The 26,565-nt window shown below is 33.8% G+C and overlaps 3 protein-coding genes across 3 annotated transcripts; 1 reads left to right on the top strand and 2 right to left on the bottom strand.

Annotated features, from left to right (window-relative positions):
• The first annotated feature begins 2,113 nt into the window (after positions 1-2,113).
• LOC130814197 (protein MAIN-LIKE 1-like) lies at positions 2,114-4,316 on the top strand. The gene is made up of 3 exons (XM_057680267.1): positions 2,114-3,474; positions 3,562-3,981; positions 4,058-4,316. The coding sequence occupies exons 1-3, from the start codon at positions 2,734-2,736 to the stop codon at positions 4,214-4,216; spliced, it is 1,320 nt and encodes a 439-aa protein (XP_057536250.1). The 5' UTR covers positions 2,114-2,733; the 3' UTR covers positions 4,217-4,316.
• On the bottom strand, positions 4,176-5,559 carry LOC130813677 (uncharacterized). Its single transcript, XM_057679518.1, has 4 exons — positions 5,555-5,559; positions 5,406-5,493; positions 5,066-5,309; positions 4,176-4,988 (listed from the first exon to the last, which is right to left on the bottom strand). The coding sequence occupies exons 1-4, from the start codon at positions 5,557-5,559 to the stop codon at positions 4,315-4,317; spliced, it is 1,011 nt and encodes a 336-aa protein (XP_057535501.1). The 3' UTR covers positions 4,176-4,314.
• Positions 5,560-21,439: 15,880 nt separating this feature from the next.
• Positions 21,440-25,299, bottom strand: LOC130814196 (acetylajmalan esterase-like). The gene is made up of 5 exons (XM_057680265.1): positions 24,975-25,299; positions 23,946-24,125; positions 23,281-23,429; positions 22,614-22,887; positions 21,440-21,866 (listed from the first exon to the last, which is right to left on the bottom strand). Exons 1-5 carry the CDS (start codon positions 25,222-25,224, stop codon positions 21,619-21,621), a joined length of 1,101 nt encoding a protein of 366 aa, XP_057536248.1. The 5' UTR covers positions 25,225-25,299; the 3' UTR covers positions 21,440-21,618.
• Between the last annotated feature and the right edge of the window lie 1,266 nt (positions 25,300-26,565).

Here is a 26,565-nt window from a genome sequence, read left to right as displayed (position 1 = left end):
TCTCCCCCATGGCATGTGGAAGGTATTCGTATCCGGCTGCCACCTCTCCACGAAGGCCGATATCAAAGCACAGTCGATGTGCTGGTGCATAATGTACGGTAGACGGCCGAGGGGAGTAGCAGGTAGAACATTGTACAGCGCATCGGTCATATCCTGCAGTCCGATGATCGCCTCCAACGGCCTCTTCCTACTACGACATTCTAGAACCGGAGGCGTACACTCAGAACCCGTTACCCCCCTCTCATGAGGGTCCCCTCTGAGCAAGGTAGGCCTAGAACTATTATCGCTCAACAAGTGTCTAAAAAAAACCCTTTCCTTTTCCTTAATTACCAGCCATTTACTACAATTTTTGATAATTTAATGAACTATTATTAATAAATAAACATAATCAAACGTTACGCTAAATTAACCATATGAACAAAAGACAATAATTAATTAGGAACAACAATATTTAACTAATCATTATGAACAAATATATTTATTATTATTATTATTATTATTGTAATTAATTTTCCAAATTGAAAATAATCATAAAAATAATAACAATATTAACAAAAATAATAACATTAATAATAATCATAACAATAATAACACAAACAATAATAATAATCATAACACTAATAACAAAAACAATATTTAAAAATATAATTAAAGAAAAATTTACTAACAATAGCAATAACAACAACAACAACATCACCAACAAAAATAATAAAAAATAATATTTAAAAGAATATAAAAAAGTTAATAATAATAATAATAATAATAATAATAATAATAATAATAATAATAATAATAATATTTTAAAAAATAAATTAAATATAATAATTGAAATAAAAATAAAAATTTAATAATAATAATAATAATAACAATCACAATAATAATAATAATAATAATAATAACAATAATAATAATAATAATAACAATAATAATATAAATAAAATTAATAATAATTATTCATAAAAAAAGGGAAAAAAATTGCAGTCGCAGGAAAACCGCGCTCCAGCCGCGATTTTCCTGCGACTGAACCGCGGTTGGCTCGCGGTTTTCCTGCGACTGCATATTTTTTTAAAAAAAATAATTTAAAATAATACGATTCGAATAAAAATTACCTCGATTAATTGTTTGCGGATTGAATTTCTTAGTTTTTGCTCCAAAAATTTTATGTTGTAATTTTGTTTTTTGAGTGTGATAAAGGAGTTGTTTAGTGAAATTGGAATATATATGTAGAAAATTTTAAATTTAGGGGCAAATTCGTAATTTTATTAGGGATGTGGCGATAAAATAAAAAGGGTGGCGATATTTAAGGATTGGGAAATAAAAACCCATTTCTTATTTGTCGCCACCAATTTCATTTTATCGCCACCCCCCCTTGAATGAAATTACGATTTTACCCCTGAAACTTAAAAAATTACGAAAATGCCACTAAGCTTATAATTTATATAAAAACACTTCAAATCCACTCAATAACACTTTCATCACTTCCATAAAATCAAATTCTTCACATAAAATTAAGCGGAGCTAAAACTTTGGAATCGAAATCGTCAACAAAAATTCGAGGTAAGTTTTTTTTAAATCAATCGAAGCAAAAAAAAAAAAAAAAAAAAATTTTCGATTCGGCCCAGTCGCACAAAACGTGCGACTGTACAGTCGCACGTTTTGTGCGACTGGGCCGAAACCAAAATTTTTTTTTTATTTTTTATTTTTTTTTAAATTTTGAAAGAGTTTGTTGTTAGTTAATGTTATTTAGTAAATGTTGTAATAATATGTATTATGATAATGTTGTTGTAAGAAGTAGTTATTGATTTACGTATTCGAAAAAGAAAAAAAAAAAAAAAAAAAATTAAAACCAGTCGCACGAACCGGTCGCACATTTTGTGCGACCGGTTCGTGCGACCGGTTTTAATTTTTTTTTTTTTTTTTATTGTAATGAATTTGTTTAGTGTAATTAATTTATTAAATTTGAGTTGTTTAAATATTTATGAATATAATAATTGTTTAATTATTTGTAAATGTGAAATATTTTACGTGTTGCTTGTTTTTAATTTATTTGATTTTAAGTAATTTAAAATGTTGTCTTAATTTAAATTATGAAAATTCTAGCAAATGGCTGGAAATCAAGGTAAAGGAAAAGGGTTTTTTAGAGGTTTATTAAGCGGCAATAGATCTAGGCCTACTTTACTGAGAGGTGATCCCCATGAGAGGGGGGTTACGGGATCTGCAAGGCGAGCAAGGCAAGAACAAGCGGCCATACATAGTCAGGCCCAACGTTCAAGTACCCTAGAGCAAGTGCGTAGTCGCTTTGAGCGCCAAAGTAGCCTACATAGTCATACGGTCGGCTCAGGTGACGATGATACTGATTACGACGAGTCTCTTAGTCGGGAAGAGTCTCTTGGTCAGGATGAGTCTGCATGTCATCCTGTTGATTGGACGATCGTAAGAGGCCATGCTGTTAAGTTCAAGAGTAGAGGGCAGGGCTCGAGTGGCACTTCTGATCAGGCAGGAGTAAGCCAGGCTGAGGATGCGGCTCCACGGGGGAGGAGGCGATCGCAGTCCGCGGACACGGACTGGTTAATCACATCAGCCCAGCCCGGGGGCCCTGTTGATACTACTTTAATACCCAGCTACGGTGGGCACGTAGCAAAGGCTATATTTGAGGGATCGGAGCGCACCCCTCCGATTTTGGAATGTCGTGCTCGGAAGAAAACGTTGGATTCAATCATTAGACTTCAGGACATGTCTGATGAATTGTACAGAGTGTTACCTGGTACTCCCCTTGGTCGGCTGCCGTATATAATGCACCAGCACATCGACAGTGCTCTCATTACGGCATTTGTGGAAAGGTGGCAGCCTGACACGAACACCTTCCACATGCCGTGGGGGGAGATGACCATAATGTTGCACGACGTGCAACGCATCTTGGGAATTGGCATTGACGGTTCACTTCCCGTGCAACCGTCTGATAATGAATGGCAGCTTGGCCTGGCCGGCCTTTTTGGTATGCCATTGTCGGAGCTGCGTGCGAAGGGGCACTTCACAAGCGGCAGCATTAATGTTGGTGCACTGTTGCAGCTATGCCACCGTTCTCAGTCTATGGATACTCAACGTACCGCCTACTACATGGCTATAGTAGGTTCCACGTTGCTCGTGGATAAGACTAGAGTCGGGATGCGTCCTCACCCTGTTGTTACTGTTACCGCTGATGAGGCTGATATTGCTTGGGGTGCAGTGACGCTTGCTCACATGTATCGCCAACTGGGTATGGCGACAAGGACTGGGTGCAAGACTATTGCTGGTTGCCTGACACTGTTGCAGACATGGATTTACGAGTACTTCCCAGCCTTCCGCCCCCATCCGCGTCAAGCTGACATGCCGAACAAGACAAGGGCAGAGATGTGGTCCCCGCCGAAGCCAATCCGCGAGCTGAGCAGACTGATAGACTGTAGGAGCATACTGGATGCCATGACAGAGGCACAGGTTTTGTACATGACTTCAAACTTAATTGTTTAACTTGTCAAGGGCAGAGATGTTATGTTGATTATGTATTATATTCATTGTGAGCAGGTGGAGTGGACTCCGTACTTGACTTATGATAGGTCTTTATTGAACGAGCACCCACGTACCTCGTATATCGGTGGTATCACCTGTTTCGATATCGTGGAGGTCTATTTGCCTGAGAGGACAGTGAGGCAGCTCGGTTTTGCACAGGAGATTCCCCCGGCTCCGCTGAGACCTACCCAAGCTCTGCGACCAGCACAGGGCTCCTACTCAGTTACATTCGCTTCTTCCTGTATGTTTACGGAGATGTGGAGTAGGTTCCCTTACTGTGCCCGCGTAGTGGAGCAGGCACAGCGTCGCGCATCGGTTCCATCAGAGGCTGCCCCGGATTACGTGGACTGGTTTAGAGTGTCTTCCCACTGTTTTCTTATCCCAGGTGAAGGACCTGCTGCTGCGTTTGGTGCTGCTGATAACAGAGTCGAATATGTTAGTATTCCTAATTATATATTTTATTTTTATGTTTCATAACATGTATTGACTTTGCAATTGTCTGGTTTTACAGTTTGCTGCTGAATTTCCAACTCGACTTGCACCATTGCTCAGGATGCCAGCTATTGCTCAAATGACGCCTCGGGAAAGAGATGCTGCTGATATGTATTTAGAGGATCTTAGAGAGTTGTTTTCCGAATGGCAAGAGTGTAGAGGGCGCAGCCCCTTATAGACATTTACCTGTTTTGTAATGCATGAACAATTGTTGTATTTAATCTTTATGTATGAACAACTTTTTAATCGTTTGAACAATTGAATTATATATAAACACTATGGAGAATCTAAATTCACCGCGTCTCCGGCGGTGTTATTATGCTGTTGTCGTTGTATGTTGCACATTCTACTCCAAAGTGATATCCTATTACGATATTGTCTTTCTAAATCTGCACATGAATTGTTAGCTGCTCTCCAATTTTGTTGGACTGGCGGCACTGGAGATGAATCATCGTTCATTAAAAGCTGAACATAATGATTCCCGTTTACCCAAAGAATATGTATAAGTTTATTTACGCCATGCATTCCCCCTGTTCTTCTTAAAGGAAGCACTAAACAATTGTACATTGGATGACCATCCGCAGAGCCATAATACGCAATTGCTATGTTTAAAAATGTTGCTGCAGAATACAGTGTTGTCGCTTCCAACCAGTGATCGTACGGAGCAGGTCCTTTATTGTGGGCACCAACTCTGAATATAGCTTCCTCCACCGAATCTGCTGATAAATATAAGCGTGCATATTGTTCTCTATGCGTTTCCATTTCCAAACTCATTGCACGTCGTAACAGAGGCCATGCTTCCTCACCCCCTAACTCTGTGGCGGCAATAGCTCTAAATCCACAATTACCGTCACCTATAACATCAATCCAATCAAACAGATATGGCGGAAGAATAAATGGAATGTGATCTGGCCACGGAAAAAGTGAAAAATCACGACCTGCTGCACCATCTGAATAAGTAACAATATATCATTACGCCAATATTGATATAAAACATATAAGATTAAATGAAAAGAAATAAGAGTACCTGATAAGTTGAAACTGAAGTTAATTCCAACTGACGATTGATGCGACCGGCTGCTTGATCTACCACTGGATCTCCCGCGTGATGATGATCTTGATCCGCGACCCCTTGAGGACGATCTACTGTACTCAAACGCACTTTTGTTTCTCCTCAAGGTTCTGCTTGTCATTGGTCTTCCTTTCCTCGGTGGACTTGCTTCGGGCTCAGGTATGTCGTCACCATCGGGGTGCAACTCATGTTCAAGTACCTGAGAGACGCGTCGTAGTACTGAGGGGTCGGATTTTAAAACTTCATCCACCAACGATTGAAAGTACTCTTTATCATCGGCGTTTGCGTGCCGTACTTCTTCGTTCGCGTCTTCTTCTGCATCTAAATACTTTAACGTTTTCCAAAACGGATGTATATCGTCCAAGTACAGAGCACCATTAGACCTGATAGACAAGTAACAGTAACACGCGCATGGTAATCCGTGGGTTTTTTGAATGACACAACCGCATTTTTCTAAAAGACAACTGCCCAGGGTTAGCATCCGGTTGTGCTCCATCATCAATAGTTCCAAGGCAAATATAGAAACATGACGATACAACGGTCGTAGAAAATTTAGTCGCGACGTTCTTGAAATGGAATTCTTAGATTCCTCAAGAGCTTGTCTTATTTTTGATTGTTGATTCATAATTTGTGCGTCCGCCCTTTTAAACAGCGTATCGAATGAGCTATTACCGCTACCCAAGTAGTACTTGAAGGAAGAGTGTTGACTTTCAACTCGACTGGTAGTCTGGTTACCCAAGTGCAAACAATCATTCGTCCACGCACGCACATATTTCTCTTTGTGAGGAATCCATGTTCCTGCCAAATATTGCACGACTCTCCGGTTCCTAGTCGACCAAGTGGACACAATCCCTTCCCATCTGTTTTCAAAATCGGCGATCGTCATACTGTTAACCAAGGGGTTCCATTTTGTTTGCCTGAATAACTGGCCCTGTTGATTTTTCTTGCCGCCACACAATTTATCGACCATGTTCTCCACGTCATTGCCAATATGCCATACGCATAATAGATGTCGTACATCTGCATTAAACATAAATTTAAAATTAATTCAGAAATATATAATACATAGATCGACGATAATTGATAATTAAAACATGTTTACCTGGAAAGACAGCATGAATAGCTGCAGACAAACCCTCATCCCGATCCGTTACGATTACATCCGGCGTCTGCACTGTCCCGTAAATATCCCTCAACCTCTCCAACACCCAAGAATAAGACACAGCCGCCTCATCTCGCATCAAACATAATGCAACCAAGAAATTATGATTCGTTGGCGTCATTCCAATGATTTCGCAAAGGGGCCACTTTTGCTTATTCGTTTTGTACGTTGTGTCTATCAACACAACATGGGGCCACGAACGTAGCATCTGGATAGAAGTTGGATTCGCAATCAATAATCTAGTCAACTGATCCTCACTATCCAAGTCCCTCCAAACTACATAATTATGCTCCGTGGCCATATACAGACAGTGTTGAAGAGGAGTCCTACCATCCATCTCTTCTCTCCTCATTGACTGTCTCTCATTGTAAATTTGATTCATACTAGCATAAAAACGAGGAAAATTTCTTCTAATTGAAGACATTATAAATGCTGGTTGCATGCCAGTTGCACTTAGATCTCGTATGTGCTGCCTGATATCCACAGTCATCCTATTTACTCTTATTTGACCATCTACGTACATGAAGAACGGATGGTTATGTATTCCTTTTTCACCAGGAAACACTCTAACCGTCCAAGGTCTTTACTTTGGGTTACGACTAGTTCCTAAAATCATAAATTTACACCCACAACCCCTACTTTTGGAACCTGGTCGGGGAGCATTGTCTAAGTTATGCAAATCAACACTTCTTTTATCGTAACGGTGACATCTTAAGTACAGACTCACTCTAGAACGCCCTTCTTTTTTTTTATATGAAGCACGTGTAAATTGAAATCCAATTGTTAGTGCTATCTCATTAGCCCAAGTATGTAAATCATCTACAGAATCAAATTCTCTATCGGTAACAAATCTATCAGAATAATCTATATTATCTCCTAAATTTTCAAAGTCCTGCAAATAATAATTATAATAACATTATCATAATATATCAAAATAATAATAACTTAAAAAATAATTATTTCTACAAAATAATTATAATAAAATACCATTATTATAGCACAACAATAGATTAAAATAAATTAATTTAATTAAACAAAATAAATTTTATAATTCGAAGTTAAAAAAAAAAATAAATAGAAGTCGCACAAAATGTTTTGTGCGACTTCTATTTATTTATTTTTATTCAAATACAAAAAAAAAAAAAAAAAAAAAAAAAAAAAAATTGAAGCAGTCGCACGAACCAGTCGCACAAAACGTGCGACTCCCAGTCGCACGTTTTGTGCGACTGGTTTGTGCGACTACGTTCCTATTTTTTTTTTTTTTTTTTTGCAAAAATCGAACCGATTAATTACTTACCGGATCGTTATCATGCACGTCTTGGTATGCCATTGATGTTCGATCTAGAGTTCTAGCTTGTTTAACTTTACTTATTGTTTCTAGAGAGTTTTTAGAGAGAAGGTATCGTGTTTGAATTCGAATATACTACCATAAAGCCTCTGAAAATTCAATATATATATAATTCCGATAATAATGTCATTAAGCGATAACAATGTTATTAAGTGCCATTTACATTTCTTAAACATTTTTTAACTTAAGTGGCATTTTTGTAATTTTTTTTAATCTAGGGGTAATATGGTAATTTTGTTAGAAGGGGGGGTGGCGATAAAATGAAAAAGGTGGCGACAAATAATAATTCCCAATAAAAATGGGTATGGTTGGAATTGGAAAATATGATTGAACTTTTGATTTCAGGATTATGGGAAGGCAGGTGTTATTTGGTGGTTTGACTTATAGTAAGAATGAGTACACATGCTACTCCACTACTTTTTTGGTCTGTGATTTACTTTTAAAGAGTAAAATAGAATGGGCATTGCCATTGAGTATTGTTTAAGTTAAGTACCTACTAAACTAAACTACTTTCACATAACAAATCATTCAAATGAAATTGATTAATTAAATCTAAATAATTATTAAATTTGTAACTAATTAACTAAACTAAAATTGATGAATTAAGTATATAACATTTCACTTCAACTAAATGCTTAAACTAATGGTTGAAATTCTAAAATATATTATATCACAACAAATGCGAAGCTCCACGTATAAATTATGGTATATATGTTTTTTGGACGTTAAAATATATTACACTCTATCAGATCTTAGTTGTTAGTGCTATAGTGGAGCTCCACGTATAAATGGTAGGTGAGATGAGTTATACTAATTGTTCATGTTTAATAGAGAGAAATAAACTTTTTAAATTTATATTAGAGAAAATTAGCTCTTTCCATATAAGTAACATATGAAGTATTGGTGAATTAAAATTAGCTCTTAAAAGAAAAAATCGATATGATATATGGATTATATAAAATGAAAATGAATTTTGTATTAGTTTATTCATGTCAATCAGTTTTAATGACTAAATACGTTTAATTTAAAATACTAAAAATTTTCAATCTTGGAAATTAGTTTTGTATATTGTCAATTGAAATTAAATGAGGAGAAAATTAGTTCTTCATAAACTATATTGTTTCTTGAGAGTAGAGACATATATAATACAAGAGTATATTAATGGTAAAATAAACTATCACATGTTTGGTAAATTAGTCAAACATTAAGGAAAAATAAGGTACTAAATACAAATGGGTATAGTGTTAGTTCCATTAAAAAAGTGGATATTTTGGATTTGATTTACAACATACATCATTTAAGGGGCTGGCTGGTCTTTCAAAGCATTCCAAATACTATAGAAAGTCCCTGCTTTTAGGTACATCTAAAGCTTTAAAGGGAGACATGATTAGCTTTATGGAATTGTTTTTCTTCCACTAAACGATATCATTTGTAAAGAAACTACCACATTTTCATGTGTCTTCACTTCTCGAGCTTTGTTTATTTAAACAATTAACTAAAAAGTAGAGAGCTTGTCATTTGAGTCAACCAAATTTTTGAAGTTTTTTTTTTTTTTTTAATCACCTTAATTTAATACTAATTTAGGTTTTTTATATATGTCTCTTACTAATCACTAAAAGATCTCAACAAAATAATAAGATGTGTCCCATAAAATCAAACAAAAACGAAAAACATGTCAATGAAGTTGTTATTGCACTTGGTCAAGGCACCCACTTTGTACCTCCTTCCTTACATCATGAACCGACTAAAATCTTAAGTACTTGCATTCTAATTTTAATTATTCACATTTAATTTCTTTTACATACATTTAAACATTATGTCTTACTCTATATAAACACAAACAAAAACAAAAAAATTAAAATAAATTTTATGAGACGAAAAGAGTATCGGTGTTTTGAATTTGCAATCTTGGAGTTTAATGTGTCTAAGTTTTATTTTCATTCTCAATCATTTCAATGTCAATTGATTATTAGGTTGATTTACTTTTAAAGCAATTGTATATTTCTTTAGTTTTTAAAATTGTTTTCCTTTCATTCTACTTTGACTTTGTTGGTAGTTAGTTTGACTAACTTTGTTTATTAATATCTTGAATAACATTAATAATTTAGTTATGAAAAATTAATATTAATCAATTTGTTTTTGCATTTATGTTCACAAAATTATATTTATATAATTGACATTAATATATGTTTGGAGATAATAATCATGGTTTTAATAAACTTGTAATGATAATGGATTTGGTAATAAGTGTCTTCATTTATGCGAGTCATGTTGCACCATCTATCATATCCGTAATTTACTCCATGCTAAACATTTCCGAGCTATTCCAATTTTCTTTTTATTTTATATCTTTTAGAAAAGTTTAATTTAAAAACTTTACTTATTTGTCCTTACTCCTTGGTAGTAAATTAAAGGCAAACCTGTCCATAATTAAATGTACTATAAATCTAAATTTGTGGGAACACAATTTCTAAAATGATCCTCTTAAAAGCACAGGAAAAATAACGACCACTTATTACTAAAACGGCTTACCGAATTCATTATTGATTATTGTTGTGTCCAAGTCAAGAGTTTCGTCTGTTGGACCTCTTGAGTTTTGATGATGACTACACTTTAGCAAATATGTTTTTAGAGATTGTGCAGGTCGATATCCGGTCGTGATAATGATCGTTGATAGTACCTATGCCTTAGCTTATGGAAACGTACATGTCAAAAGGTTTCAATTGATGTTAGGAGAAGTATATCGCTTGGGATGTAAAATGGAGACAGCAGATCTACTGTTCCCAAGTTGGATGTTCTAGCTAAACTGAAGTCTGGAGACAGCACACTGTTCCTGAGCTGAAGGTTGACTACGTTGACTAAAAATTCTGGTTATCATATTTTAATTATTATTTTTAGTTAATGTATTTTAAATTAAATTGTTGCAGTAATAATTTATTAAAGTTAATTGGCAAATCGTTTTTGTTAAAGAAAATGAATTCACGTTTTATTTGTTAAGATCCTTTATTTTAGGATCTATTTTTAGTAAATCCTGGATTTGTTAAAAATAGAATTAACTAACTTTGAATTGGTCTTAGCAAATCTTTCTAACCGGTTTTTATTCCTAAAAATTAGCAAGCAATCATTCCCACTAAGATTAACCGTTTTCTAAATATAGCATGAAGTTCCAGCCATTAATTTGGGGAACAGGAATTACTACTGAAGAAACTGCTACTTTAGGGAACAGCGGTTATTAAGGGAACAGCGGTTATTGTTTGTGTACACGTGCGATTTGACTTAATCAAATCTTATGGAAATAACCGTGTGTTTGCTTAATCCACATTACTCCCATGATCTCTTGATAGTGGGATAATGGATTGGATTATTCCATTTTCTTAGGAATATTATTTTCTATAAATTGCAAGTTAATTCCGGTTTTTAAAAAAGAGAGAAGTAATCCAACGTTTTGTGCTTAAGTATTTTTCATACGTTTTTGTTGGATTTTACAAGAAATATTTTGTTCTCAAAATTGCCAATTAATTTATAATATTTTCTTGATGCAACTCTTTGATTTATTTTAGAGAATTTATATCCTTTTTGTAAGGGTTTTTGAGAGTTTATGTAATTAGACTCGGGTGAGTCTAAGGGGGAAGTTAGATAGCTTTTAGTGAAGCTAGAGAGGATTAGCTTATTGTAAAGCTAAGTTTGTTGCTTTGAGTAAAGCAATTAGAGAGTGAAGAGTTGGCCTAGTTGTTTCGCTTCGAGTGAAGTAGGGTGTTTATTGTAATTGTAACTAATTGCCTTAAACATAGTGAAGTTGTTAGAAATCCCAAGTGGTCGTGGTTTTTCCTTTTGTTTAGGCCCAAAAGGTTTCCACGTAAAATCTTGTGTCTCTCTTATTATTTTGCTCTTAGTTTAAGCTTTATTTATTTTGAATAATTCCGCAAAAACAGGGCACAATCGCTTAAACTTGCAACAACAACAATTCACCCCCCCTCTTGTTGCTGTTCCCGTTCCTAATTGAATCAACAATTGGTATCAGAGCCCTGTTCCCAGAAGATCAGGAAACCCTGAGGGCAGATTCTGGTGTTCCCGAAAAATGTCAATTATGAACGAGCGAATGGAAGAAGGGTATTCAACTCAAAGAACGCCAATGTTCGATGGAAAATTCTATACATATTGGAAAAATAGGATGGAGATCTTCATTAAAGCGGAAAATTATCAAGTTTGGAGAGTCATAGAAATCGGAGATTTTGAGGTAACCACTACTAACTCCAACAATGAAATTGTTCCCAAACCTATAACCGAATATGAAAAGGAAGATTTTCAGAAAATGGAATTAAATGCTCTTGCTATAAAATTACTTCATTGTGGTCTTGGACCAAACGAGCATAATAGAATTATGGGGTGCAAATCCGCTAAGCAAATTTGGGACCTGCTTGCTGTTACCCATGAGGGAACAAGTGAAGTAAAACGGTCCAAAATTGATTTGTTAATGTCTAAATACGAGAGATTTGTTATGGAGCCAAGAGAAAGTATCCAAGAGATGTTCACTAGGTTCACCAACATAACAAACGAACTTGTCTCTCTTGGAAGAATAATTCCCACTGATGAACAAGTAAGGAAGATTCTTAGGAGCCTTCCTCAAGATGAGCGCTGGAGGGCCAAGGTTACTGCTATACAAGAGTCAAAAGATTTTACAAAGTTTAATCTAGAGGAGCTGGCTGGTTCCCTAATGACGCATGAATTGCATTTGGGAACAGCAGACAGTTCCAGGAACAAGGGACTGGCTCTGGCAGCGGGGGAACAGGACGAATCAGAATGTGATGAAGAAGAGGCTGCTTTGTTGGTACGAAAATTCAAGAAGTTCTTCAGGAACAGCAGGTATGCAAATCAAAGAAACAACAGAGAGAGAAGAACAAAAAATCTTGAATGCCACAAATGTGGAAGTACCGAACACTTCATCAAGGATTGCCCAACATGGAAGAATGAAAAGGGCAAGGGAAAGACAAGAGATTCAAGAAGACCGTTGAACAAAGAAAATTTTAACAAGACTGACTTTCGTAAGGCCATGATTGCTGCATGGGGAGAAACTGAAAGTGAGAATGAAACTATTGTTCCCGAAGAAGAGGAGACAGCTAACCTATGTCTCATGGCTACACATAAAGGCAAGGAGAAGCAGGTAAATATTTCTAATTCATTTTCTGACCATTCATTCAATCCAAGTAAAAATAAATTAAAAGAGTTGTTAAAAGAGGCACAAGTTAAACTTGAAAATTGCAATGATAAGTGTCTCAAGTTAGAAAAGGAACTTAAGGTAAGCAAAGACCATGTCTCATACATAAACACCTTTAGACATGATGTCCAAAACAGATTTTTCGGTTTGTTGGACCAAAATATAATCCTAAAGGAAAATATGGAGAGACTTAAGAAGGAAAATGTTATTCTTAACATTGAGCTATCGCAATACAAATTATTAGGCTTAAATGAGGAATTGATAGATGCATCTACTAAAGATTTATGCAATGATTTTCAATATTTAAAACTGAATTCGGAATCCAACCGTAACAACAATAATAATCTTGAATTAAATTCAAGAGAAAAAGGGAAAATCAAAATAACTCCCAAATGGATTCTAGATGCTAAAAGTAAGAAATCACAAGGCCTAAATTATTTTAAGAATAACAAAAGTAAGAAAGCTTACGTTAATCTTCCTAGAGACAGGTACTGTACCTTCTGTGGTAAAGCTGGCCATCTGAAGGAACAGTGCACCAAAAGGGAACAGTATACTGTCTCTAACAGAAACTATATCTATAACATTCAAATTGATAAATATGATTCATGTAAGATCGACAAGGAACCCAAGAAAGTCTGGGTTCCTATAATTAACAATTAATTATCTTACAGGTCCAAGTGAGGGGGAACAGCTCATGGTATCTCGACAGTGGGTGTTCCAAGCATATGACGGGTGACAAATCTAAATTTCTCTCACTTGAAGCCTATGATGGGGGAACAGTAACCTTCGGTGACAATATGAAGGGTGAGATAATCGCCAAAGGAAAGGTTGGAAGGTCATGTTCCCACGCCATTGATAATGTATTTTTAGTCGAGAATTTGAAACACAACTTACTTAGCATTTCTCAATTTTGTGATAAGGGTAACTCTGTAAACTTTACTTCTGAAAAGTGCATTATTTCTAGGAATGACACTGGAGACATCATTCTTGAGGGAAACAGAAAAGGGAACACTTATGTAGTGGACCTGGACACTGTTCCCAGAAACAGTCTAACGTGTCTAAGTGTTATAGAAGACGACCCACTTCTTTGGCATAAGCGTCTAGGTCATGCTAGTTATTCATTGATTAATTCATTAAGATCTAAAGACCTAGTTAGAGGACTACCATCTATAAAATTCCTTAAAGATGAAATATATGATCCTTGTGCCAAAGGAAAACAAGTAAGGTCATCTTTTAAACCAAAGAATGTTGTGACCACCTCAAAAACGCTTGAATTATTACACATGGATTTGTGTGGACCTATGAGAATACAAAGCCGTAGTGGCAAGAGATATGTGTTTGTTATTATTGATGATTATAGTAGATTTACATGGACTTTATTTCTAGTTAGTAAAGATGAAGCCTTTAATGAGTTTGTTTCTTTCGCTAACAAAATACAAAAATCTACCAATAATCAAATTGTTCACATAAGGTCAGATCATGGTAAAGAATTTGAAAATTCAAGCTTTATGAGTTATTGCAATGAACATGGAATAAGTCACAATTTTTCCGCCCCTAGAACACCACAACAAAATGGTGTTGTAGAAAGGAAAAATAGAACTTTAGAAGAAATGGCTAGAACTATGTTAATTGCTAGTGGTTTACCTAGAAATTTTTGGGCCGAGGCTGTTAATACTGCATGTTATATTTTAAATAGAGTATTGATAAGACCAATCACTTCTAAGACACCCTATGAACTGTTTAAAGGTGTTAAACCAAATATTGCCTATTTTCGTGTGTTTGGATGCAAATGTTTTGTACATGTTAATGGAAAACGGAATATAGGTAAATTTGATGAAAGAAGTGATGAAGCAGTATTTCTTGGCTACTCATCTCAAAGTAAGGCATATAGAGTCTATAACAAAAGAACAATGAGTGTGGAAGAATCCGTTCACATAATTTTCGATGAAACTAACTTTTTGTCAAGTGAACAGGATACAAATAATTTTAAGATAGGTCTTGCAAATCTAGAAGAAGATGATGAAGAATTGAAAGTGCATGATCAAGAAACAGCTGGTGAACAGCCGGTTCCAGCAGAAGCAGAAAGTACTGGTCAAGTTCAGGAACTGCCAGAACATCAGGAACAGCAGACTGTTCCCAATCCAGCTGTTCCCACAGATGAGCAGAACAACCCAGTAGCTGAACAGAATGTTAATCAAGCTGATGAACCAGAACATGCTACTGTTCCCACAAGAGATTTTATGCCAAAACCTTGGAGATATCAAAAATACCATCCTCTTGATTTGATTGTAAGTGATTTGAATAAAGGAACACAAACTCGATCTCAAATGAGAAATTTTTGTGCACATTTTGCGTTCCTATCATCACTTGAACCCAAAAATCACGAAGAAGCTCTAAAGGATTCCGAATGGGTTGTAGCCATGCAAGATGAATTGAACGAATTTGAAAGGAACAAAGTATGGCATTTAGAACCCAAACCGAAACACAAGAAGGTAATTGGTTTGAAATGGGTATTTCGGAACAAACTAGATGAGCATGGAATAATTGTAAGAAACAAAGCAAGGCTCGTGGTCAAAGGGTACAATCAACAAGAAGGTATTGATTATACTGAGACATTTGCTCCAGTAGCAAGGTTAGAAGCTATTAGAATTTTAATTTCTTTTGCTGCATTTATGAACTTTAAATTATATCAAATGGATGTGAAATGTGCTTTCTTGAATGGTTTTCTTGATGAAGAAGTTTTTGTTGAACAACCGCCTGGCTTTGAGAATACCTCGTGTCTTGATCATGTCTATAAGCTTGATAAAGCTCTTTATGGGTTGAAACAAGCTCCTAGGCAATGGTATGAAAGACTATCAAAGTTTTTGATCCAAAATGACTTTATTAGAGGTAAAATTGATAAAACCTTATTCTTTAAGAACAAAGGTTCCAATATATTAGTTGTTCAAATATATGTTGATGATATTATTTTTGGTGCCACAAATGAATTGCTATGTAAAGAATTTGCTAACCTTATGAGCACTGAATTTGAAATGAGCATGATGGGAGAATTAAATTTCTTTCTTGGTTTGCAAATTAAACAAACTGAAAATGGTATCTTTATTCATCAACAAAAATATATAAAAGAACTTCTTAAGAAATATGGCATGAATAACGCTAAAACCAACCATACACCCATGGCTACTAATGTAAGATTAGATGAAGATACAAATGGAACAAATATTGACCAAACTATGTATAGAGGCATGATTGGATCTTTATTATATCTAACTGCTAGTAGACCCGATATTTCATTTAGTGTTGGTTTATGTGCAAGATTTCAATCTAACCCTAAAGAATCACATCTAACTGCAGTGAAACGTATTTTGAGATATCTAAAGGGAACAGATGATTTATCATTATTTTATCCTAAAAGTGATGTTTTTGATTTGAAAGGCTTTAGTGATGCAGATTATGCAGGAGATCTTGTTAATAGAAAAAGCACGTCAGGTATGGTACAATTTCTTGGCTCATGTTTAGTTTCGTGGAGCTCCAAGAAACAAAACACTGTTGCATTATCAACCGCTGAAGCTGAGTACGTAGCAGCAGCAGCTTGCTGTTCCCAAATGATATGGATAAAGCAGCAGCTAAGAGACTTTGGTATTAAGTATGCATGTGTTCCTATTTATTGCGATAATACCAATGCCATATGCATATCCAAAGATCCAGTGCATCACTCACGAGTAAAGCACATCCATATTAGGCATCATTTTCTTAAGGATAATGTTGAAAATAAAAATATTATTGTTAAGCATGTAAACACTAATGAGCAAATAGCAGATATCATGACCAAACCGCTTCCAAGGGAACAGCATGAGAAAATGAGATTGGAACTTGGCATGATCAAGCTGCATTAAAGGAAGTGTCATATATGATCCTTAGAGACAAAATAAAAATTGAAAATGATCAATCAACCACAATAAACTTGATTGAAAGATCAATTATTGATAGGATCAGGTACGCATTTTTTTTAAGGGAATATACTTTGAATGTTCTTATGATTGCATGATTATTTTGATCAAACGGTAGTAGCATAATATTATCATTTTCTTATTATAAATATATAATAAAAATATAAAAAATAAAAAAAATAAATAAAATTATATATAAATTTTTTTTCCAGCAATTTTTTTTTGGAAGTAGGAGTTGGATCATCAAATTCATCTGTCTCGATTTCGTGTCTCTGTATCAAAATGCATAACTAAGGAAAATGGAACATTTAGTAACCGTCACCTCTCACAAATAAACCCACTCCCTCACGTTCCATCCTTCACTTCATAATCATTACCCTTTCCCTTTCACTCAACCCCAAACCGTCATTTTCTCCATTACACTTTCTCTTCTCTTCCAAAACTTCCATGAAAATCAAAAACCAGAACCCTAAAATGAAGCAACCTGTACCTCTTCAAGTCATCTACCCACCTTCTCACACTCCTAAGCCTGAGTCTTCATCAAAAGAACAGGAGGGAACCCCCATCTCCCCGAAAATACATGCAAGCAGTAAGAGATCAAGAGGATCCAAGAAACCTCCAACACGTTCTGTAAAGAAAATGAAGGTAACCCACTACTTAAACGCTGAGGAACTTTCCAAAGAAATGTCAGTTGGCTTTGGCCTTGACAAAGAGTGGTATGAGACTGCAAACTTTCCTCAATTTCACAAAATTCTACAAACTCAACATTGGGAATCACTCATGTGCGATTACTGCTGCAATCCCATTTACCCAGAAATTATGCGTGAGTTCATCTCTAACTTTTCTATTAATGATGGAGTCTGTTTCAGTTCAATTAAAGAAATTGAAATTGAATTTGATAGTTTGACGTTAGGAGAGTGGCTAGGAGTGCCAGCCACTGGTTTTGATGTTTATTATGTTGGGTCAAAAATTGCGTTTTCTGGGATTGATGAAAAGGATGTTTGGAGATGTTTAGGTGTTAGGCAAAAGAGAGGTAAAGTGAGTCACAATGTTTTGTCCCCCTTACACAAGTTACTTTACAACATTGCTCGAAGGTTTATTTTACCACGAAATTCAAAACGTAGTGAGGTAAGTCTTCGAGATGCCACTTTGATTTACTGTATGGTGAACAATATAAAGATTAACTTTCCTTCCTTGATGATTTCGCATTTAAATGATTGTATAGCCAAAAGATGTATGGTAGGCTATGGTGGTTTATTGTCCTGGATTTTCTCAAAATTTGGTGTTCCACTTGGAGAATACAGTTTTCCTATGGGTCCCAGTAACATGATAGGTGCAAAATGTTTGAATAACTTGCGCCTTAAATTAAATGAGGAAGGGATCCTTGAAAATGCTGTGAAACAGATTGAAATTGATTCTGATGATGAGGAACAGGAGGAAGAGGGGAAGGAAAAGGAGGAACAGGAAGTAGAGGAAGAAGTGGAGAAGGAGGAACAGGAAAAAGAAGTTGAAAAGGAGGAACAGGAGAAAGAAGGAGCTGGAGTTAAGGAACAGGAGGTTGTTCCTTCTGATAAGGAGGAAGAAGACAAGGGGATGGGACCTGAAGTTGCTCTTGATGATGACTCTAGGGCTGAACCCAATAGTTTTCCCTCACCAAAGCCAACCACTCCACCACCACCATCACCAACACCAAGATCACCACCACCATCATTTCACAGACAAAGCTTTGATCAGGCAACCGTTCCTACTGCCCCCTTATACTCCATTCTCCTCAAGCTTGATGATTTGCAGGATCGCTTCTTCAAATTTCAAGATGAGATTCGTGTTTCCCTAGCCTCATTAGCTGACCAGATGACTCAAATGGAGGCTCGTCTTGGTGCTAAATTGGACACAGTGGAGGTGGAAACAGAATATATTGATGAAGATGCCCCTGCTTCCTAGTTCTCCTTTAATATCTTTTATGTTTCATTGCTACTATCTCTGTCACCAAACAATTTCTTTGTCTTTTGGTACCAGCTGGGGTACACCTCTTAAACATTGTTAACTTTGTTAAACCTTTTTACATATGCTACTAACTGTTAGGTTTGATTAGTCATTGCTTATCATGCTTGCATTCATTGTTATTGCTTTTTAATTTGTGCATCCTTATTCTCTCTTTGACTATAACTATATGTTTAGTGCTGTGGTTTGATTGCTTATCTTCTTTTTGCATGATGTCAAAAGGGGGAATATTTGGCACAAACTTAAATAATGCTTGAGCATGTTTGAGATCTAGTTAACTCTATTATGTTGGACTTATGGATTAAGGTGCTGGTTTGTTTCTGATGTTTGGTTTCGGATGTTTGTGTTGATAGCTGTTAGTTGTTGCTCATTAACACTGAAACTAGGTTTCTCATTGCATTAAGGATTAAGATACTGAATACTGATATTTCTGGTTTTGGTTAGTTGTTTGTTTATGCTAATTTCTTTTAAGCTCTGATTATATAAAGTTGTTGTTTTGATTATTTCTAGAGTAACTGGTTTCATGATATTTAGTTAAGAAGAGTTGTTTTGATCTCTAACATACTCTTCAACATTGGTTTACTCTATTTTGTTTTTAAGTTTGTTTGAAAAGTTTGTCATCATCAAAAAGGGGGAATTTGTTGGACCTCTTGAGTTTTGATGATGACTACACTTTAGCAAATATGTTTTTAGAGATTGTGCAGGTCGATATCCGGTCGTGATAATGATCGTTGATAGTACCTATGCCTTAGCTTATGGAAACGTACATGTCAAAAGGTTTCAATTGATGTTAGGAGAAGTATATCGCTTGGGATGTAAAATGGAGACAGCAGATCTACTGTTCCCAAGTTGGATGTTCTAGCTAAACTGAAGTCTGGAGACAGCACACTGTTCCTGAGCTGAAGGTTGACTACGTTGACTAAAAATTCTGGTTATCATATTTTAATTATTATTTTTAGTTAATGTATTTTAAATTAAATTGTTGCAGTAATAATTTATTAAAGTTAATTGGCAAATCGTTTTTGTTAAAGAAAATGAATTCACGTTTTATTTGTTAAGATCCTTTATTTTAGGATCTATTTTTAGTAAATCCTGGATTTGTTAAAAATAGAATTAACTAACTTTGAATTGGTCTTAGCAAATCTTTCTAACCGGTTTTTATTCCTAAAAATTAGCAAGCAATCATTCCCACTAAGATTAACCGTTTTCTAAATATAGCATGAAGTTCCAGCCATTAATTTGGGGAACAGGAATTACTACTGAAGAAACTGCTACTTTAGGGAACAGCGGTTATTAAGGGAACAGCGGTTATTGTTTGTGTACACGTGCGATTTGACTTAATCAAATCTTATGGAAATAACCGTGTGTTTGCTTAATCCACATTACTCCCATGATCTCTTGATAGTGGGATAATGGATTGGATTATTCCATTTTCTTAGGAATATTATTTTCTATAAATTGCAAGTTAATTCCGGTTTTTAAAAAAGAGAGAAGTAATCCAACGTTTTGTGCTTAAGTATTTTTCATACGTTTTTGTTGGATTTTACAAGAAATATTTTGTTCTCAAAATTGCCAATTAATTTATAATATTTTCTTGATGCAACTCTTTGATTTATTTTAGAGAATTTATATCCTTTTTGTAAGGGTTTTTGAGAGTTTATGTAATTAGACTCGGGTGAGTCTAAGGGGGAAGTTAGATAGCTTTTAGTGAAGCTAGAGAGGATTAGCTTATTGTAAAGCTAAGTTTGTTGCTTTGAGTAAAGCAATTAGAGAGTGAAGAGTTGGCCTAGTTGTTTCGCTTCGAGTGAAGTAGGGTGTTTATTGTAATTGTAACTAATTGCCTTAAACATAGTGAAGTTGTTAGAAATCCCAAGTGGTCGTGGTTTTTCCTTTTGTTTAGGCCCAAAAGGTTTCCACGTAAAATCTTGTGTCTCTCTTATTATTTTGCTCTTAGTTTAAGCTTTATTTATTTTGAATAATTCCGCAAAAACAAGGCACAATCGCTTAAACTTGCAACAACAACAATTCACCCCCCCTCTTGTTGCTGTTCCCGTTCCTAATTGAATCAACATCGTCTATACTAAAATATTTGATTGGTGATAAGTTATTATTCCATTATACTACATGTTTAGGAATGAGAAGCATGTATGATTTTACGGGTTTTAAATTATATTCACTCTAATTTAGATAGATATAGATATATAATTTTAGTAGGTAATGGACAGATTTGAGCATGAAAGTTTCTGGTTTTCAACTCACCATGAGTAATAGGTAGGTTATTAGTATGACCGTATGAGGCCTTTGCCACCCCATATCGCTCCGCTTCATTATATCCTATTTTATAATATTTTACATAAAATTTATTGAAGTGATAAAAATTTAGAATAATTCTTTTATAACCGTTTACTTGTAAAGTAGCTTATGTCATTTGAAGCTATGAATGAAATCTTTTGTACAATGTAAATATAAATTATTAATAGATTAGTTAATATGATGAATTGCCCTCAATAAATCTTTTCTAACTGATTTGATCGATCGACTATACATTCTAAGTACATAAATTGATTATATATTTCCCTCAATAAATCTATAAATTTTGAAGTTGATAAATTTAAGCAAAGATAGATCAAAATAAATGTTCAACAATATATAATTGTATAAGAATATGTAGCTAATTATTATTACTTTAATGAGTAATGTAAATGCCAATAATTTGATATATCAATAACTCATCAAGATTTAACTAACACAAAAAATGACCCCTTTTAACCTTAATTAATTAATTTACCCAAATAATAATAGTATTAGTACGTAAGTGAAAAACTCTATAGATTATGTATGATTTATGTTACGTCGTCGTCTACGAATTTGTCTTTCAAGTGCAGGAACAAACTGTTTAACTAAAGAATCAACAACACATTTGTATCCATGTTGAGTCATATGAACTCCATCCCAATTCAGTCTTTTACTTGGATCTTCACAAACTGTAGCTCCAACACTCCCACAACCTTTCTCACCATAATTGTATGGATTATTACCATCTCCACAACAAGCCTTTTCGATACCATCTTGCTCGAATCCTGTCAAATTTTATTTTTCGTTAACTTTGGTGATTAACATTTCATTGCTCTAATATTGTTAAGTGACAGACACCTAAACTTTTACAATCACAAACTTTTACAGACACCTAAACTTTTACATTAATAGAGTATATGATATATACTCTATTAATTTGTTTTATTGAATTAAACTTATTTTTGCGAAACTAAATCTATTCATACTGAAATTATTTCTATTTTAAGGATGAGCATGCATAATTAATTATTATGACTTACGTTAAATTATGTTTGTTGAATCAAACTTATTCTAACTAAATATAATAAATCATGGATGTTTATTGGCATACACTTAAGGAAAAATTACCGTCCAAAAAAATAGCAACTTTAATTTGATTAAACATGAATAATACCAACTTAAATAGGGTTTTTCCTAGAATAACACCAACTTAATTTATTAGCTAATTTATTAATTTTTGGTCATATAATCTCATACTGTTTGATTTTTATTATGTTAGTGATATTTTAGGAAAACACCCCAAAATTGATATTATACTTGATTAATCAAAAATTGGTATTATTATAAAGTAATAAGCAAAATGTTGTGTTATTTGTGATAATATTTCCTAAACTTAATTAGTCCATATATACAAATGTACAACAATAAAAAAGCCAAAACACAAACGATAAATACGGGGTTGAATACACGAATCAAAAGAGATGAATGTGAGAGATCATATATCGTTTATGAAAGAGTTTAAGATTAATTACCTAATTGTTGAGCGTTTCTAACAACGGATATCAATGCGGAATAATAGTCAGCATAGACAATGGCCACATTTGGATGCTCATATTGCAATTCTTTGATGACTTTTATCAACTCTTGATTGTAAAATCTTGCAAATTGATTATAGTCTTTCAAGCAATGATACTCATCATACTTTGAGGTATCATTTGTAGCAAATTCAACAAGATACAGAGGCACACAACCAATAGCAAAATTCCCCGGCACCACTATATTAGTAGCCCCAATGGATATCACAAACTGTATTATAATAATTAAACAAATTAAAAAGAAACATCATTATATTTTGAATAATATTAATTTTTTCATCTTTTAAATAAAAAAACAAAACAAAAAACTTCTTAACTCTGCGGTAACATTTTTAGAGGGACCATGTTAATTGTGTATCTAGACAATAGACGTGTATAAGATATTTAACTATATAGCTGTATAGGACATTTAAAAATAAAGTCTAGAATATTTAATTTAATTTAATTACTTATTTTTTAATTAAGTTTCAAAATTCTGATAAAATGTATAATAAACCAAGCACATCTAATTATTGTGTATTTTTACTCCGTTGATGATATAAATTAAACATTAATTTAATTAGAATAATAGAATATTTTGTCCTAATTAATATTTGAAACTAACCTCAATTGCATCTTTGACGGTTTTGACAACTTTTGGAACGAGCAGAGACACTTCAGAAATAGTTTTGTGGGCATAGAAAGGACCATTGAAGTCATTACCTCCAATTTCTCCCATTATCACCAATGACTTTTCGAGTTTCTCTTTAATTGCTGTATTAATTAAGAATGCATTAGTATATGTAATTCTATGACAATAATTATATGTACAAAAAAGAGTATCTTGCACTCAAATATATCTTAAAAGTGAGTACTTCCTAACTAATTAATTATACAACATTGAAACAAACTAATCCAAGTATTAAAGTATTAACGTAGTGTTTATAAATGTGAAATACAAACTAAAAACTTAAGTTGATGGTTAAATTTCAACAATAACGTTATATACTTTATAATGATCCCTCACACGGGAGTTCTTTGGGCCATAAGACTTTCTCATATCTGACAGCAAGTAGTTTAATTGAGATGAAGGGTGGATGACAATTAAACTTGTGATATTCTGTCACGTTGGCTTCTAAATCATCTTAAAAAATCAATTCTAATAAAAGTTTAATAAGCTAATAACTGAAACTCCAAATTATATTTTAATTAAGAAACCAAATTGACCCAAAAGTGAAGCCCGGCCCAATATATAGTTACATATACTTTATGAATGTTTAAAAGATGTACCCGTCGGATAAGTGAAAGATGAAGCAAGATAATATTTAAACCAAGAAAGTTGGTCCGCCAAGGAAATGGTACGTCCTCCACCAGTAGCAGTAGCACCAACCACCGCGAAATTGACTCCATGGCTGAAATCGCTTCCATAGGCAAGATATGGGTTCAGTTGTGGTAGCTGGAAGTACGATGCTGCGTGCATTCACCATTACAACTTCATTATGCATCAAATATTATCGAGGCAATTACATGCAATTACATATATTCGACTTTTTAAATTACAGTATTAAGTTAATAGTATTGAGATAATGAGGTGTATGTTTTATATTACCCAAATAAGTTTCTTAAAAAATGATTACATTCTATTGAAACACAAGTTAATGGAACAAATTTCAATGTGGTAAGATTTTAAGAATTTGATATAGAATGCCGTATTCCGCACTACTTTTGTTTGTTTTTTTTGAGATTGGCGCTTTATTTAATTAAATTGTAGAATAATTTTATTTAGTCCAAGTTTTCTTCAATAATACTCTAGAACTTAGATTTTTTCACTGATATGAGAATCATTTTAGGCATGAAAATAAATAATCGTCTCATTAAAATTCTTCAGGAAAATTAAAAAAAATAAGTATAATAGAGTGAAAAATGTAAAACTATTGTATTATAATTTCGACATATTAATAAAAAACTATAAAAATTCTTGATTAGAGATGCAAATAACTAAATTTTTAAAAACTAAACCACTAAATTAGTGTCAAATGTGGAAAGTTGAATAATCCAATAACCCACTATTATTAATTTATTACTTATTAAAATAAGTAGTATATAGAATCCTCTATGAACTTTACCAATGCCGTAATCCCATATATAAACCTTCATTTTTCATGTTCAATCGTAAACAAACTTGGCATTGACATGATAAGGGACAACAAATTCAATATTAATTAATGACTTAAACCATGGTCTAGACAAGACTGGACTTGATTCCACATGTTGATATTATACAAGCTAAGTAAATAGAGTAAAATTTATGAAGCATACCGATGAAGTCTCCAATGACAAGGCCATCAGAAGCCCGACCCGTGGGCATTTTCAAGGCTTGACCATACGGCAGCCTTCCATAGGCGGAGTGCCACCCGGTTGGAAGCCGAATAAAGTTGCCATTGTCGTTGAGAGAGTCTCCGAATTGGTAGATTGCTTCAAACTGCATCGACATTTTAAATGCACTGCCACATTTGAACAGAAAACATACCAAAAACAACATAAAAAATAACTGTCTTTGTTGCCTCATGGTTAATTTTCTTGTACGTGCAGTGATTTCACTTTCGAGCTCTCTAGCCTGAAATCTGTATTTATATAATGCCAAGAAAAAACTACCCACTCCGTCCCAAAAATATGTTTCACTTTTTAATTCACATGAGTATTTTATTTTAATTGGAAAAAAACATATCTTTATGATGAAAAGGAAGTACTCCCTCACATTCGGAGTGATTCTTCTATTTTATTTTTTAAAACTATTTATCAATCACTTTAAATTTGTATTTTATTCTTAATATAGATGTTAAAACATTATAATTAAATGTTATTTTATTTAATTTGTCTAATGTAAATTTTATTAATATAAATTTTATATAATTTTTAGTTATGCACAATTAAAAATATTTGTAATTAAATTAATGCATTAGACAGAGTATAAAAATCAAAATGGTACAATTGGTTTCAACCAGAGAGACTGAGAGAGGATTGCTTTGGGTTGCTGCTATTTTAAGTTATTGTTGGAAAAGATTTCATCCCAATTCTGTTTTTTTTTTTTTTTTTTTTTTTCTGTTTTGCTTTTATTTGCTAAGATTTAATACCGTGGTTGTAAGAAGTATTGATAATTATGGTAATGGAATATTATTATAATTACTCCATGTTGATATACAGTCAAAAGTAAAGGACATTGCTTCTGCTTGAATTTCACTTTCTGGTATATTTATCATTACAGGTTTTCATGAAGTTTAACTAACTACATATGTGGCAACGAGCAAGTCATCCACTTCACCTTCTTAACAATAATTTGACTTGGTTTTCAAGGCATTGACTACAAAGTTTATATGAGTACAAAACAAAACCTATACTTTGTTCGTTTTAAAATAGTACCAGCCAGTTATTATTATATTATGGTTATTGAAGCTATTTATTTTTCAGTTTATTTTATATATTGTGTAAAAAAATGTATATCTAAGTGAAATCTTGTTTAAATTGTCTAATTATATACTTTTATATAATTTTTAAATTTTTTTAATTATGTATAATTCAATATAAACCATCAAAAATAAGAAAGTATAATAAAACAAAAGGAAGCATATAAAGTAATTTTTTTTAGAGGATCTTTGAGAATGTGCGAGGTGATCGACCGCACAAGACCCCTATTTCTCCCGCATATGAAAAAATTAAATCAAAAAAAGAAATATGTTAAGTGTATTAATAAAATAAATATATTTACAATAAATACGGTGCTAAAGGACCCTCAAATTTTTTAAATTTTTTTTTAATTTTTAAGGGTTATATACGTATTACTGTTAACAGATATAGATGTATATGGTTTCCTAGTATATTGCAAATTAAAATATCATATGTAGATGATTTT

This window comes from Amaranthus tricolor, chromosome 5, assembly GCF_026212465.1.
Source record: "Amaranthus tricolor cultivar Red isolate AtriRed21 chromosome 5, ASM2621246v1, whole genome shotgun sequence".
NCBI lineage: Eukaryota > Viridiplantae > Streptophyta > Magnoliopsida > Caryophyllales > Amaranthaceae > Amaranthus > Amaranthus tricolor.
The sequence above is the reverse complement of the archived record's forward strand: the minus strand, read 5'-3'. Positions and strand labels throughout refer to the sequence as shown.

Bases quoted from the DNA above. Each gene is read 5' to 3' on its own strand.
- LOC130814196 (XM_057680265.1), bottom strand. From the start codon at position 25,224: ATGAGGCAACAAAGACAGTTATTTTTTATGTTGTTTTTGGTATGTTTT. The intron at 23,430-23,945 runs GTACATCTTTTA...TAATTAATACAG, and splicing joins ATCTTTCACTTATCCGACGG to CAATTAAAGAGAAACTCGAA. The intron at 22,888-23,280 runs GTTAGTTTCAAA...ATTATAATACAG, and splicing joins CCGTCAAAGATGCAATTGAG to TTTGTGATATCCATTGGGGC.
- LOC130814197 (XM_057680267.1), top strand. From the start codon at position 2,734: ATGTCTGATGAATTGTACAGAGTGTTACCTGGTACTCCCCTTGGTCGG. The intron at 3,475-3,561 runs GTTTTGTACATG...CATTGTGAGCAG, and splicing joins ATGCCATGACAGAGGCACAG to GTGGAGTGGACTCCGTACTT. The intron at 3,982-4,057 runs GTTAGTATTCCT...CTGGTTTTACAG, and splicing joins CTGATAACAGAGTCGAATAT to TTTGCTGCTGAATTTCCAAC.
- LOC130813677 (XM_057679518.1), bottom strand. The intron at 5,310-5,405 runs GTACGGCACGCA...CGCGTCTCTCAG, and splicing joins AAGAAGACGCGAACGAAGAA to GTACTTGAACATGAGTTGCA. The intron at 4,989-5,065 runs GTACTCTTATTT...TTACTTATTCAG, and splicing joins CTTCAGTTTCAACTTATCAG to ATGGTGCAGCAGGTCGTGAT.